We start from the raw sequence: 16,999 nt of genomic DNA, 5'->3' as shown, positions 1-16,999 counted from the left end.
TTCTTTCCTTCCGGACAACAAGCTTCTCTCTCGCACGCGATCAATTGTAAAATCCTTCAAGCGCGAGGATTTCAATAAGACGAGGGAGGAGAGGGAGGAAGAAAAGAGAAAGAGAAAGAGAGAGAGAGAGAGAGAGGAGCTCGTCGCGCATCACTGGGCATTGTAATCGTTGAAAAATGAAGCGGGAGAGAGAGGAAATAAAAGTGTGCCGCGAGGGAGAAAAAGAGAAAGAAAAAAAGGGGAAATCGATCTGCGGAAACGATATTTTATCTTCGCGCACAACCAAGTCACAGTTTGTCGCTCCATTGAACTCATCCGCGTGTTCGTGTCGCCATTGCGTTTCTACTACCTTCTTGCCAATTCGGCGGCGAGCGAGAAACTTTGAGCTGTGGATGGCGCTATGACACTAGGCGACTTAATTGCCTACCCGACAATGACTATACTCGTCTGTTAAATTCTATCTATTTGTATCCTTATACGTAATAGAACCTTTTGTATGACTCGTAAACTGCGCACAAATTAATTATGATGTTGCTCAGACAATCTACCGATTAACCTTAAAATCTAGTTGCTTGGAAACTAAGTAAATATTTTTAGAATGTTACGGTATAAATATCTCGTGTTCAGGATTTATAGAGCATAAGACAATGTTCATTATAAATGTCAACGTTTCGTGATTACAGTCGAATCTTAATGATTCGAAACTTCAGAGGCTTAAAGAGCTTTAAATTCGAATTGGCGAAGTTCGAATTATCGAGCTTTAATTGTTTATGCAGTTGACTATTCCTAGTCGAAGGCATGAGATTCCGACTCTGATGCTTTTAAAAAAGGATATTTTATTAATTGGCATTTCTAATAAGCGTTCTTTTATGTCTCAAAGGATCCTCTAGCACAAAGAGAATTATTTTATTAAAAAATCGTAGTACTGGTGAGCGGTGTATGGAGAAAAAAGCTCTTACTAATTAAACTACGCGCGCACGCGTTCTCTCTCTTTCTCTCTTTCTTTCTTTCCTTCTCTTTATCGATCATTCATTAAAATGAATCTTTTTTCACCTGGCATTAGTCTTTCTCTTCGAAAGAGACTTGCGCGCTCTCTTCATGCTGTTCAAAAGTCGATAAACAAGACCAACAATTTGCCATTCTCATCAATGATTAAGACCGTCGTCGCATTGTACATACACGGGGCGCGCAAACAGACTGACAAACGAAACAACAAGGAGGCTATTTGCCAGGGCAGCACGGCCACAAATAGAGTGAGTGAGAGTAAACGTAACGTTATTTTGCAGGATGGCGGTACGAAGGCCTGCTACCGGTCGGTGTTACGCTTCGAGCGAGTGCAGCGATCTCACGCAGGTGAATGGATGCTGCTGGTGCGCTCAGCTGAGGGTAACTTTGCCGATGCCACCGTCTCGCTCAACGTCACTCTTGCAGCTGGTTACAGCCACGCCCATGTCACACAGCCGAGTCTCATTGGCATACTCATATGTCTCGGACTTGTCAATATATTTAGGCTTCGAAATCCTGTCTGAAGCTTACGCTCATGATCCTGATCTATCGCGAAGGTCTCGCTCTCATTTGCTTCTTTTCAAAAGGCTCTGATACTGTTGTACATATGTCGGATTGTGTGCCAAGCGTTTTCGAGTGATAGATATGCTTCACGTGCGTTCTGATGCATGATGATGTTATTTTTTATTGATTTATTGACAAAGAGCTGATCAGTCGGCTCTTTATTGCAAGTTAGCGAAAGTCTAAATCAACTGATTTTCGAGTGAAAGGTTTGAAGCTTACTCAGCGGGTTACAAAAACCAAATTGTGTATGTATAATAATTCGTTACCGTATTCTAGAATTATTATTGTGGCATAGCAGTTGTATTATAATTTATTGTACCTTAGACTACATTATATTAGAATATGATTTAATGGATTTTATATTAGTGATTTGTCAAATGGAATTTTCGACGTACAATTTGAAGTGATCGAATATTGATTGAGAATTACCCTTTCACATGTTGCAACGGTTACGATTCTCCACTCTACGTAATGAATTTCTAATTGTAACCATGATGGCATTCACATTCGAGGTTGTCGACGAAAAGCCCACCGTGTTTCTATTACTTTATTTATTTGCAGCATCAGTGATGCAATTTAATTTCAAGTCATCCGCGCCACTGCTGATGCTCTCCTTTAGCTAAAATCGATTTGCATTTATCGTATCGCCCGGCAGCAGCACAGGTGTATATTCTTATTTTGCGAGAAAAAGTAATCAATTCGACAAGCTATATATATATATATATATATATATATATATATGTAATCACTCACCCGAGAGAAAATTACAGTCAAGGTTGAATGGTAAAAGAAGAGATATAGATAGAGCTTCACGTTCAATAAGACGGGATTATTTGGTTAATAAATAGCTTAACGCGGTCGATTTATAGCTACGTGGAAGTGAAGAAGAAAGACGTTTTTCTTTTTTTCGAGAGGGAGAGAAAGCAAAATCACAGAATAAGAGAGAGACTTTGAATCTTCCCATTAGTCTCCACCCATATCGGAATACCACGTGCACGCTCGCGCGAAGCGGATTAAATTTGCCAGCGGCCGTCAGCGTTCTTGGCTGATATAATTATCGCGTTGTCGTCGTTGACGTGGGTGGGTCTGCTGGTGAATCCGAGAAATTCACGTACGCAGCGGGAACGTAAAGTTTGTTGGGGTATCGCCATCATTGTTGTGCACGCGACAACGAACAAAAAGTACTCGAACAGGGGAAAAAAAACAACGTATATTGAGCAATGTATATAACTGTATAGAGTCGAAAAAACAACACTAATAATAATAAATAAATGAAAAAAACCAATTTGTATGTAGTTAGAAAAAGAAAAACGCCAAAAGAAAAAATGCAGCATTTTTATCTCGTCGATTTAAGCGATTCCGTTTTTCTTTTTATCCTGTAGGCTGATGGATTCGTCACAGTGGATGAATTTATTGTATATTATCCTGTGACGCATGCATGTGAGGAGAGAGTGAGAGAAAGAAAGAGAGAGAGAGAGAGAGAGAGAGAGTGAACGAGAGAGAACGAGAGAGCTGCTATAGAATTTGTAATGTGTACATAGTCGGGTATAGCGCGTGTGCGCGAGCAAAGCACAAGCAAAAGCAAACACGCCATAGCCGCATGACGAATTATAAACAGCAACAACAACATTATGGAAAAAGATGGTACATTACTATTGCGAAAAAGATAAAAATAAGAAAAGTATACATATTATACATACGGTAACGATTACACACTGTTAGAGAATAACACATTTACCATTTGTTGATATATTTTTATAAAGTTTTATTTGGCGACGCCGTCCCGCGTCGACGCACCCGTATGACACGCGTAGACAGTGATTTCTTTATCGAGGGAGATCGGCTGGCAGCAGCGGCGCGCACCATTTGCTTTTATACATGCGCGAGAATTTGATATTGTTGCGGAAACTCATTTAGCTCGTGCTGCAGACTGCCAGTGTCCGATATTAGAATTGGACACTGGCGTGGTCATCTAATTACAAGTTTCGACCGCGAAACTCTAAGCGACGTCGCACCCTGCTGTACGGACGGATTAACACCATCCTCTTTACAACTTTTTCCATTGTTAAACTTTTCTTTTTTGTTTTCTAAATTGTGTTTTCGTGCTATTTCACTAGGCACACGTAATGCTGCTGTTGTTTGACTCTTGGCTCATCATTTTCGGAAAGTTAGTAGGCACAGTAGGATAGTATGATGGACGTTTCGGAAAAGATATTGAAATGTTGACGGTGGCGAATTCCGGAGTAGTTGTAAGGTTATCAACAACTCGATTCGCGAAACGAGTTGGTGGAGTTTAAGTTTCGCAGACTGCTAAGAAATTGCATTAAATGTTTCGATAACTTTTCCAGACGCGAGTGCGCTGCTGCGAAAAAAAGTAGTATTTACGAGAGCTCTCGTAGCCGAGATAACTCGAGTCTTTGATCCTATTCAACTTTGGCTCCGGTTTTTGCCGGATAATTCTCGACGAGAAAAAAAAAGAGACTCGCGGACACTCCTAAAAACTTTCCTTCTGGTAATCAAATTACTTGGCATTTATCTACTTAGCGATCGGCGAACTTCTTTTTCAGACGCGGGAGAGTGTTTGAGTCCAAGTGTAACCGTCCCTTATCCTTTTCAATGCGCATGCGTCAAAGTAAAAAAAAGATAATTAAAAAAACATGAGAAACGTCTAAGATTGTTATCGTTCATTTTTTAGTTGTAATTGTATAGTTACGTAGGCCAAAAACAAACTCATTGTATTAATCGTATATTATAGAACAAACAAATGTTCCACTGGCATAAGAATTATTTACATTCTTTGTTCATCGTCTTGATAAAAATACAGACGAATCAAAAGCTTTACAAGTTTTTGTAATTAATTTTTATAAGCGGAAAATACCATTAAACGATACATAAGATATATTAAAACGAAAGCCTATTAGGATATTAAATATAAAATATTCGAAGATAAGTACAACATTTAAAATGGGCTCTGTGTTGAAGAAAATGAATTTGCCAAAATGTTTTGATTGTATAAGAAAGCAGCTTTATTCATTAATGATGAGAAATAAAAGAAAACGTGTAATATCGACGTGAACGTAGCAAAACCTAGCGATCTGCGCGTGGAGTTGTGGTTTTTTTTTGGCAACGTACATAATGAAAAATGAAAAAATGGAAGCCTAAATAATTCAGTTATCTTCTCCGTGTTTCACTGTTAATAAAGCGCAAGTCAATTTGTATATAAAATAAAAATAACACCTGTAATGATAATAAGAAGAAAAAAAATAAACGTGTTCATTATTACACATTACTCCCCTTGTAACTTATGATTACTAGGATATATAAGCATCATGTGTGCACAAACAAAGTATTTATGAGAGTATAGTAGGCGAGTTTAAGCGAACAAAGAAAGAAGAAAAAAAAGAAAATTAACGTGTCACGACGTAATTAAATAGTTGAGCATTGTTACAATTGTGCCAGAATCGTTTGTTATCGACTGATTTCATTATCTATTTTTGTAAAATCCTATTCTTCCTATCTCTATCATAACTCTCGTTTTTTATTTCGCCACACATACATCACAGTCATACATCGTCACCACCTTCTTTGCGTGTAATACACTATCGAGCCATTAATTCTAAGTTCTAAGCCGATAAACAAAAGAGAGTAAAACGAAACAAAGGCTATATATACTGTAACCGACGTTCTCCATCGTACTCCAGTGTATTCTAATTTAACCAAACTCGAAGAATAAAGAACGTTTCTTTCTGAAAATCATGCTTATATGTCTCTGCTGTCCTTTTAAACATGAATTTCCTCTCGTGTCCTTTGGCGGGCAAGTGTGCTTGTGAAACGTGTCCGAGGCGTATTAAGCCAAGTCCACGGTAAAATCAAAGATAAGCCGTAAAGCTAAGGGCGGCAGCAGAGAGAGAGAGAGAGGAAAAGAGAATCGAGCTTAACTCTACACAGGCGAAAGTTACGATGAGACTCGAGCGCCCCATAACTTCGCAGCGAAACAAACTTCATGTAGCGAGACGCTTACGAGCCAAGTAAACTGCTCCAATTTTCGCGCGAGCGAAAAGCCCGTCGGGATAACTGATGCTGAATCGTTAAGAGGCCGCTGCCACCGCCGCTGTTGTGCTACGTGTTCTTGCGCTAGAGCGCGCGCTCACTTGTTTTTAATTGTTTGCCCGGCCGCTCGATTTTCCGACGCGGAAATATTGGCCCTTCTCTCTTGTTCAACCTTGCATTTCAAGTTTTTATTTTACTTTCGAGGGCTTATTTAGATTTTTACGTTTTACTTTTCTTTTTCGTTCTCGCTTTATTTGGCTGTGTTTACAATATGAGTTTACCCTCATTATCGCAGTTGATTTTCTTCCGAAGTTATAAGTAGTTCCTCAAACTTTCTAGAATAACACATTTGTAAACCTTCATAATGTTTGTAACGTTTAATTGGACAGACAAACTTAAGCAGATTTTGCTTCCTTCCTTTTCGCTTTTTTTTAATTTTTTCAATATTTTGCTATATTTTGGTTTTTTCTTTATATGCTTTAACCTTAGAATTTTTTTTGTAAGATCTATATCTATTGTATATAATTAGAACAAAAAATTATAATATTCATTACACAAATCTTTTTTCTATGACGTCTATCGGTGTGTGCGCGTGTGCATGTGTGTAAAAATAATTTTTATAGTTATTTTTCAAAATAAGAAATTGTTAAATTAAGGTAATAATGTATATGGAATCACTATATACGAATTGCTGTGATTTTAGATTTAGATTGAATTCTTTAATATGTTTTAAAATTTTAAAGCTTATAAAAGCAGGTTCGAAACAAATCTGTTAATCGATATTTTTTGTGACATATAGCTCAAGTTATCTTTTTCAAAAGTGACTACTTTTTCATGCATGTATTTTTGCGATTTAATTGAATCACTATACATAAATCGCTGTAATTATTGATCAAGAATATTTTTTTAACGAATGAAGGCTTAATTTAAAGCTTAAAAAATCAAGTTTAAATTAGGTTGTCGCTCAATAAATTCTATAATATGTAAATTAAGACATTTTTCTTTAAAACAATTCTTCTTTTTCTAGTCTTTTTTTTGTGATATGTAAGATTTTTGTTTTTGTTTTGCTAAACGTAATAATTTTTGGTTGTTTAATGGGATTCTATTTATTGATGTATGTAAGGCAATCTAAAAATCTGTGATTTTTTAAAAAATACTCGAAGACTGATTGCATGAATATTTTCATAGTCTTTTAGATATATATGTAACAATAGTAAGAAGAAATATGATAGCTGATAGATAGAGTATATTTGATGCTGAACTTGTTAATAGATCGGAATATTTCTGTCACTTCATTTATATATAGAAAACTGCAACCAAAAGATGAATTAAAATTTATCTTCTATATGAATGATTATTAAGAAATAGATGTATCTACTTAAATATGCCTATTAATTTTTTTTATATTATATTATTATTTGATGATGATTTTATGCTTTATGTTGTGTGACTGTAACCCATCTGCATAATCTTTAGGCACTCTGGTGTTAAATAATTACTTACTATTTCTCGCAGTGCATAGATTGAACTAATATTTTAAATAGATAGTTCAGTACGATAGATTAGTAAAGTCAATTGAGCAAAATAGCTAATAATAGATAGAAAAAGAGATATTTAATAAGAATAACGAATAATCAAATCAAAGATCGTATTATATACTTTCCTGACAAACAAAAATTAACCAAAGTTGAATTAACAAAATATTGCTATAATTAAAGAAATGTAGATTTCATAACTCATTACTTAACAATCTTCTATATTAAATAACGTAGGAATCATAAAAATTTGTCAAAACAAATTTATACAATTATAAGAACCAATACAGCTTACTATTCACATACTTCGTAATGAAGTTACAATTCAAAGTTTTTATAAAATATTATGATTCTTAATTTGAAAGATAATGAAATGAAAACATTACTCAATCACATAATATATTATCTAACATAAGATCATAAATTAATAAAAATCAAAAATTTATCCCAATGTCCAAGCAAGAATTCTGCCACAGCAGCTGGCAGCCTTTTTTATTTCGATTTCAGTTGTAGATAATAATAATGGTCAATCATAGTACTAACTTGATCGTCAATTGTTATTACTAAATTGCTTAATATACAAATCCAATCATCTTTTCTATAAGTAATCAGTTCGTTATTAATTGGATATCTGTCATCGAATAGTGATATACATGCACACATCGGTTGATATGTATATAGCTGCACAATGATTGAACGTTATATTGATTGACTGGATAAAACTTTGTATCCAGCTGATTGACAATTACGCGAGATCTAGATCAGTCATTAGTATGAGATGATTGTGTACTGCATTTATTAAGTAACAAAAAGTTAGTAATAAGAAAATAAGTTTCACTAGGTATAGAATAAAAATATATTGATACCAGACGAATTAATCAAATGAATAACTTTGCATTTCGTTATTTCAATGAGCCAACATTTTAATAAAAGCCATTTTCAAATTACTCATTTGAAAGAAATCGAAAGTATTTTGTGACGTAACCGCATTTTGTGTAATTAATCATAATGAGTACATAGCTTGCGATGAAATTATCGTTGTCGAGTAATGAGTTTTTCAACTAGGAATAAGCGAATTTACTTAAAAAAGAAGAAGAAGAAGAAGAAGAAAAAGAAAAAGAAGAAGGAAAAAAGAAAAATTAGAAAGTTGGCGCAAAAGCCAAACGAGAATTTTGAAACCACTGTACACTTTTCCATTAACTTACGCTACCATTACTCGCCGTATAAAACTCGAGCGTTAACTTTGACTTCGGCGCGAGCTCGTCGACTTCTCTGCCTGCTGTCTCGTCGTCTGCGGCCTATGCATAATGGATATGCTCCATTCCTCGTTGGCCGCGCAAGCGCGGTTGTCTCAATCAGATTAATGGCACCAATGGCACTTTTCAAGCTCTCGCTCTTGGATTAAATGCGTGCGCATTAAAAAAAGCTATTTCAGATATACCATCGTCTTCTCTCTGTGTAAGTACAATACTGCGAAACTGCAAATGGTGCACTACTGAATTTTCATTTTTTCTTCTCTTCTTTCTTTTGAAAAATGCAACGTTCCCTTCTCTTTTCTCTTTACCACTTGAATTTCCAACGAAGCTTGTGAAACTTAATTTATTTTTGTTAAAAGTATTGAGAAAATTTTGCTACATTTTTTTTTCACGTGTAATAAAGTATTCCGTTTGATGTTGATTTAGCAAATTATACTGAAGGAACTCGTTTTCCAACGTCGCAGTTGCAGCAGAAGCTAAAGAAGAGCTATGAATTTTTCCCGTTGGCTGGCTGGCACATCAACTGACTGACGCGCGTAAGTATTCTCCGCCTAGAATTTTCCTCGGCAGAAACTTCCATTGAATATTTAGTAAGGCCAATGCGAAATGAAACACTATTCTTGCGAAAAAATTCTCCAAGTTTTTCAAGTTGGTCTTTGAATCACTGAATTGTGGTAACCATCTTATATACGTTAGACATGACGCCTTTCCAATAAAAAGTATCGTTAACCATCCGATCACATTTCCGCGGAAAAAAAAAATGATCGAACAAAAAAGCTGACATCAGAAGCGAAAAGATTATTATCTAACACTGGCTGACACTGTAAGTCATTTCGCACGATGGTATATATTATATAGAATGTAAGACGTCGAGAACATAAATCACGCTCAAAATATCGATTACTCCCAGTGTGATAAGTCCCCGAGAGAGCAAGCCCAAGTGAACAATAAGTCTCGAGACATCACGCGCGGCTAAGGAACTGGAAGAAAGCAGGGAAACTCGAGCACACAGTAAAAGTGGATAGAAAAAAAAGAAGAGTCCACGTCAGTTGTGTAAGGTTGGAAGGAGAAATCCTTCTCTTATTACGTCCTTTGTTTGAAATCAAGTTGAGTCGGTAATTAACGGGTCTGCTAGCTGAACATAACCGCTGCGGAGACAGTAAATTACTCGCGTACGCGGGGAACTTTCCTCAGCTCGCCGCAGGAGCGAGAGAGAGAGAGAGAGAGAGAGGCTAAAAATTACTGAGGAAGCTCGAACGCTGCAACTGTAGCCCCTCGCTCGAGGTCATAACTCTCGTGCTATCTGCTGCGAGAAGCTGAATGTTCCTTATCCTCCGTGTGCGCGACGTATATATCCACTCTCTCTCTCTTTTCGTCTCGACGGAGAGTTTTGCGGTCGTCGCTCGCTCGTCACTTATTTATTTCGCACATTCGCGCTGAGACAACTACTATTGCTGCAGCTTCTTGACTCGGGGGCCGGCGACCCTTTTGACATTGTCACTGTGCGCAGCGACTCCGGCCATCAACTTTTAAGGTAGACTGAAAAGACTGCGGGTAATTTGATGGTGGAAGCTTCTTCTATATACCGCTTTCTTCACCCCCTCCCCCTCTCGTGCTCGCTCAGTTTATTTTGTAGTTTGCGTCCAGGGTATTTCTTCTTCTTCTTCTTGTTTCAATCTTTTTTTTAAGTTGACGAGGGTGACGCGCGAGAGAGGGAGAGCAAGTGAGCAAGGGAGAGAGAGAGAGAGATAGAGAGAGAGAGAGAGAGATAAAGTTTGATAAAAAGTTTAATGACGAGTCTTATCAAAATTCCCCTAGAGATAAAGGAGCAATATGAAGGCAGTTTAACAATTTATTAATGCAGTTAAGACTGATACTTTTGATTTGAAAACAAACGAAGCGTCAGGCTTATTTTTAGACTTGGTATGTTAATATACTTGCGAACTTTAGGAAGTTTTGATCGAATGGAATTTTCACGATATCGTACGTGAAAGAAAAAGTTTACTTTATATTACTAAAACAGTAAAGTTTTCGGTTGATTGGAAGAAGTAAATGCATTAGAAAAACTTGTAAGTGCGCGACATAAAATGTTCAAGTGGTATTTGTATGGTAATTTACGTAATTTTTTATGTATAATTTAACTATGTTATTATGATTTTTTATAAAATACCCTGAATACATATTTAAAAAGTTATTTGTGTGGGGCTACGAAAAAAAAAATCACGTTTTTCCTCGAACTAAAATTTCAGTGAGAGATGTCGGAAATATACAAAAATGCAATGTTTTCCAGAAAATCACAAATACCATCCTCGCTTTCATGCCCAGCACAAATGATGATAAATGAATCGTAGAGATGTTTGCAGAAGTGTGTAGCTTACAACGCGTCTTTCAATTGCACGTGTTCCTAGAATCAACAAACGCATAACATAGATTGCACACGTTACATGAAAAATTCAAGTGAGCGAAGCGTAGTTATCCGAAATATTTTCATTCGTGAACAGGTACATGAAAGACAGAAAGACTCCGCGAGTCTCGTTTGTTCTCACGCCTCTCGGTAGAAAAATGGATCTCTTTCCTTTCTTCCTTCCTTCTTACTTCGCACCTCGTTTTTTTAGCTCGCGCGCGAGCTCGTCTCGTATTCGGGATTCTCGAAATCACATTTGCACGACTCAAGATTATGGATAAGGGCTTATCTGAATATTCTCTCTCTTCTCGCGGGGAAAAAATAATTTCCCCCTTTAAATGCTAGCCGCAGGCGGTTTATACATTGCCTAGCGTCTACCACTGAGCAAATTTCATTTTCACGCTATAAAAACAGAGCACGAAGAGAGAGAGAGCCAAGCGCTAATGCTGTAACTCGAAACTTTTCTAATTTCCCGCTCGTCTAGCCTTTTAAGGCTTTCTCTTTGATCAGCGCCGGCCGTGAGCCAAGCGTTTCTCTCTCTCTCTCTCTCTTTCTCTCTCTCTTTCTACAATCTCTTTTCTCATCTCTGTGAATGCTTTCGCACTACTCGTCTACCTTTCAATTAGTCAAGTTATTTTGCTGTTGCTCAGTTTTGTTTTCCTTTTTATACATTTTCAAATACTAAGGAATTTGCGCGCCCACTATCCGAGACCAGTTGTTTCATTTTATCCTAAGTTTAAACGAGCTTTTTTTAGTACCTTCGTTATATCGCTTCTTTTGTTTGATGAACTCGCTTTCAATAAAGCTCTTCCCACAAAATGAAGTTCAACTAATCGTATTCAAGTCATTTTAGGTGGATGAGTATGCATGGAATAACGCTGAAATAACTTCAACGTTGTTTTTTTTTCATATGAAACAATTATATGTATTCAACATAATTTATTTAAATTATTTCATTGAAATTCAAATAGCTTAATTCATGCAGTGTTGATGGGAGAAGTTTTTCAGCTACTATTTTATCAATTATCGCTGCCGTTAATTAATAAATGCGAGAATCATTTAGTTTTGACGAAGCGTCACTCTGATCATCGTTCTGATTTTCATTGCTGAAATCCACATTAACCTGATGTACCGATAAATAACTGTCAATGTGATTTATATATCTTGCCAGTAAAATTGATTTCGCGTGGGTAGTAGCATTGTCAATCGTAAATCAGTAGTGAAACGCACACGAAAAGTTTAAGCTATTGTTACATTTTTGTCGTCGTACGAGAGGAATCAAAGAACAACGGCCAAGAAACATTGACGAATATCTGCCAAGTGCATTGCTATGATTTATTTATTTTGAGCATTTAAGACGTCCGCGGCAGCGAATCGGAAAACTTGGCTTTATGTCGCGTTCGACCTACTTCGCACTTGCTCGCCGTTCGCGCGATTCCTAAAGTTATTGCGGAGACCTCGTCGATACTTTCCTAACAATCTTCTTACTTGTCCCTCGTCGCTCTCGCTCGAGCTGTATCCCCCCGAAACAAACTTTTATAATTCGAGAAAAGCGCAACGAGAGAGAAAAAAAAGAACTATACACCCATGCACAAAAGTGGACGACTTTTGCAGGGCGTTAACTTTTTTGTTCGGCTTACACCAATAATCGGAACCATTGCGAAACTTCAATGAGAAATGAGAAAAAGAAAAGTAACTCGAGCGACCGAGCGCGTGTGTGCGTTCTTGCAATGAACGATACACCTTGACAAACTTAAGACACGAATTGCATTTTGTGTACGAATGGCGATCGAGGACTAGGTCACTTTGATATATTGCTGTGGGTTTGTCACTGTTTGGCACTGAAAATCAAGCCTTTATCAGAGAGTTAGCCTTTGACGCGAGTAATCGATACTTTTGACGACCTTGAAATACGGGCTTTATCATTCGACGAGTCAAACGCGGAATGGATAATGCCTTCAAATGCACATTTCACGCGAATTTCTGCGGCGCGATTTGGCTCGCTCGCACGATTCTCTGATCGATTTCCAATGTGTGTGTGCCATTCGTTTGATATGCCATCCCTTTCCCTCTCTCCTTTTTATGTTTTTACAGGAATTCATATCGCGTGATCATCAATTTTGCGAAATATACGTCAGAGTTTTAATAAAAAAAAAAGAAAAAAGAATGAAAGAAGAAGTCTTTTGTAGGCGCGTACGTTCATAGCGAACCGAGCGCATATCATGTTTGAACTTTATGACGCAATCTTCCTTTTCCTTGCACAACGTGGATATAAATTATAAGTATTTGATGCGTAATAATGTACGATAATTCATAAAATTATAACGAAAGAGAAATGAAATTATTGGATGGAAATAAACGAAAATAGACTGATAAAAATAAAACTTTGAGTGAATTAATCAAATATATATATAAATCCTTTTGCGCGATTGAATGAAGGAAAAAAAATTGGTTTAGTAAAAGCATGACAAACGAAATGTAAGTTATGCGCGAAGCATTTGCATGAGCAAATAAACTAATATATAAAGATGGAAGTGTTTTTATTTTTCCTTTTTCTCGAAAAATACGTATAAACAGGGCGGTTCTCCGAAGTCAATTACACAAGACAAATATTAGAGCAGCTAGTAGTAGCTTGACGATGAAACAGAGAACAAACAACAAGGCGCACTCCTCGAAAGGGAAAACAGATCCTCGGCATTCGCGGATAATTTATCGAGGAGAGCGAGCGAGAGTCGAGGAAAAAGGAGAGCTGTTACTGCATGCTCCTCGTCGTCGGCTGCTACCAGCCAGCGAAAAGCTCTTTTATCTCCGGAGGGCTGATTGGCCATCGCCTCCTCGAGTATTTTCACCTCGAATAAAAATTGAATTTTTCTTGCTGCGGCGTTGAATTGAGCGCTGATTGGCTGCCTCCTATAATCGACACTTCGACTCTCCCTCTTCTTTCTGCGAGTTACCTTTTCAATTTTTGACGATTGGATTTCACATCCAAGTGTAGACGAGTGATTGGCGTTTTTCGTTCAATTATATTCACTTTAGCCTCCTCGAGGAAAAGGTAAGAAACCGTTCGACTTTTTTTTTGTTATCTCGATGCTGTACGATTTGACGTTAGAGCGGTTCGAAATTCCCTATTGATTTTGACGAGGAATGACTACTAGCTCGCACCTATCTCGGCATGGAAATATTCCGATAGAGCAAGCATTTGAATTCCTTATCGTCTTCGTCCGAGGCCCCTATGATATTTACCTTGCCGATGAAATTTTATGCTAATGCTACTAGTACGTGTAGGAAGCGCAGAGCCATTCTCGCGGTCAAACTTGTGTATGTATGTACGTATGTACGTGCGTGCAGTTCTCGAACTAAACGATCTATCAATGAGTGTTATGTGAGTCATTGTCAAGTTTAACGACATGGCCAACACTTGTTCGTCGACTTTTTTTTTTTATATGCATAACCAATGTGTCTAAGAATGATTTTTTATTGCGAAGAAGGTCTTCCGATATGCAGCTTGATTGCCAATCAAAGCCTAGACTCATTATTTTCAATCTAACTGCTTTAATGTGATGTTGTTTTGCTGTTCTCAAAGTTAATATAAAAACAATCAGTATATAAATCAATATGACACGATGATGTCAATCCATAGCTTTTTCTATTAGACGAAAAATATATTGTTGTTTAAAAAATATATGGGTTGCCGTCAAATCGAAAATAAAACAAACTAGGCTAATTGAAAAATATATTAGCTGTATGCATAGTTTCAACCGAATTCAAAAGTAAATATTTCGGTTTTATTTACTCTTCATCGTGATTTCAATCACGAATATCCCCTTTCACTCAGTATAACTAAGAACCCAAATATTTCACGAATCATTTTTTCTCAAAAAAACCTCGAAATAAAACAAAATATTTCCATAAATACGTGCCATAATTAGCGATGTCAAAGTTCACGGAGACTGCAGAGGCAACGAGTTTGAGATTAAACCGGCATAATCATGCAAGCAACACGACAGATGGGTCTATATATATATATAAGGTGTGAACGAACGTTCATCCCTGATCAATGTGTATTCGTGTTTCTCTCATGCTATTGGTTTTCTCACGAATAATTTACCTTTGCTGGGGTGAATGACTCTCCCCTTTTGATTCGGGCGTTAAGTATCGATTGGCCAAACGTCAAAAAATAATTTATTTTCGTTCCTTTTACTTTCATCTGGGTCAAGTTCACGTCACTCTCGCTTTTAGTTAACCTTATTAATCAGTTAGCGTGTATCTAATCTTTTTTGCCTAGGTGCTTTTCCAAAATTAGCTTAGTAATTTAATGTTTAAGGAATCGATGAGAGACAAATTACAATCATAAGATTAGCGTAGCCAAGAAATATTTATAAAATATATTCCAAGTATTTGATCTTACGTCTTACGAATAGTATGAAACGATCAATGTGAAATTGACAGATTATCATTGTTTATAATACTGTGAAATATTATATTAATATCGATGAATCGATGAGAATGGTTGAAAATATTTATTTTCAATGAGGCTTCCATTTCGCTCAAAGCATAAATAAAGTAAGATTACTATTGAAATTCCACAAATATATATCGGTTATTACATTATCTCGATGTATATATGATTTTGGAGCTTATTGCCTGGCAAAAAATTTATGAGGTAAACGTAAAATAATTCACACCATAAGTCACGTATTTGCAAGTAAAATAATGGCTTCATAACAAATACATATCCTTGTCGCATAATCGCGCTGAAGAGACTAGATTTTCACGTTGAAGACACGAGCAAACAACGCTATATGTAGGTATACGTACGACGACAAAAGAGCAGAGGATAACAAGCATCACAATAGTTGATCCAGCCAAGCTAAAAGGCTCGGCAGTTAATCTACCAAGGTTGAAAATAAAAGAGTTTGCTCTTTTAAGTGTAAAGGTCATTACTCTCTATCTGTCTGAGGTTATATATGGCAAAATCCCTTATCGGTCACTATGTACATATACGAATGTCGGCATTGACTCCAGCAGCAGCAGCAGCAGCACAATCGAAGCTCATTCACCTTGCCGTATTATTAGCGTTATGGAACGATACCTACGATGACAGGCTGCGGTCTCGTTATGTTACCCTTCGTACCTTCATTACAATCGATGGATCGCGAACGTTCGTTGGATTAGGGGCTTGCATCAGAGCTTCCTAGTTGGTGCTTTTACCATCAGTTATTGCGCGGGAAATTGACGTTGCTGCCGAAGGGTTTTCATGATTGGAGATTCATCCGAATGGATAGTGCATTGATTTTGATGAGTGCAATTTTGGAACATCATGCGACATTTTTGAGTTTTGTGAACAGTGATGAAAATGACTTTAAATTTTGGATTATGTTTTGATTTAACTATACGGAACGAAATTCGACAATTTTGGTCAAATTCATTTTGCCACAACCTATGCGGCAAAATAAAATAACTTTCATGATTATATGAGAGTGATGTACACTTTGCAATGGGTTTAGTATTATTATATTAATTCAACGCTAAAAAGAATAGAAAAATCTCCAACCCATCTTCAAAACATTGAAAAGTATTGTTCGTGAGCTATTCACGTAAAAGTATTAAAGTAAAGAAGGAAAAATAATAGAAAAGACAATTGTATTATAAACTAGAAGAAAACAGCATACAAACTTAGCTGAGAGTTGATATGCGCAACAGTAACTTACGAGGTGACTTTGTTGAATTTAAAGTTTTAGAAGATCTCATCACGTTACTTTGAAAACATGTGTACAATTTAAAGACTCAGTTGTATACACACACGCGAGCGTGCACGCGCGCACTTTTAAACAAATTAAGCAAATAAAAAATCATAAAATAAGGTATATAAAAATAGTATTAATCTTATTTTACAAGGATAACATAGGAATAATATTGTTTGCATCGAGTTGAAAACAAAATTGAGAAATATCATCTGACTCCATCAATATTAACTATCGATCCAGTGTATAAAGCGTGTTCTCAAGAGAACTGTATCAATCGCGATAAGATGTTCCGCTACGTTACGACGACGCGACGTCCTTCACCGATTACCCTCGCATGGCCTTGCCAAGAGTCACGGGCGCCTTATCTGCCGGCCCAAGTGGGAAAGACTATAAAGCAACGTAGAATCGCGAGTTGCGCCGACACTCTTCGGCGATCTT

General features: G+C 36.8%; 1 protein-coding gene across 3 annotated transcripts in view; it reads left to right on the top strand.

Moving 5' to 3' along the window:
- The window catches only part of LOC131668616 (hemicentin-2), a 153,653-nt gene extending 148,345 nt beyond the window's left edge, over nt 1-5,308 (top strand). For all 3 annotated transcript variants that reach the window (XM_058942944.1, XM_058942943.1, XM_058942942.1), the window contains one exon: nt 1,287-5,308. In XM_058942944.1, the coding sequence (XP_058798927.1) occupies nt 1,287-1,529 (243 nt within the window). In that variant the 3' untranslated portion in view covers nt 1,530-5,308. The remainder of the gene's footprint in view (nt 1-1,286) is intronic.
- The last annotated feature ends 11,691 nt before the right edge of the window (nt 5,309-16,999 follow it).

Source organism: Phymastichus coffea, unplaced genomic scaffold, assembly GCF_024137745.1.
Source record: "Phymastichus coffea isolate CEN01 unplaced genomic scaffold, Cenicafe_Pcof_1.1 PCOF00081, whole genome shotgun sequence".
Classification (NCBI taxonomy): domain Eukaryota; kingdom Metazoa; phylum Arthropoda; class Insecta; order Hymenoptera; family Eulophidae; genus Phymastichus; species Phymastichus coffea.
The sequence above is the reverse complement of the archived record's forward strand: the minus strand, read 5'-3'. Positions and strand labels throughout refer to the sequence as shown.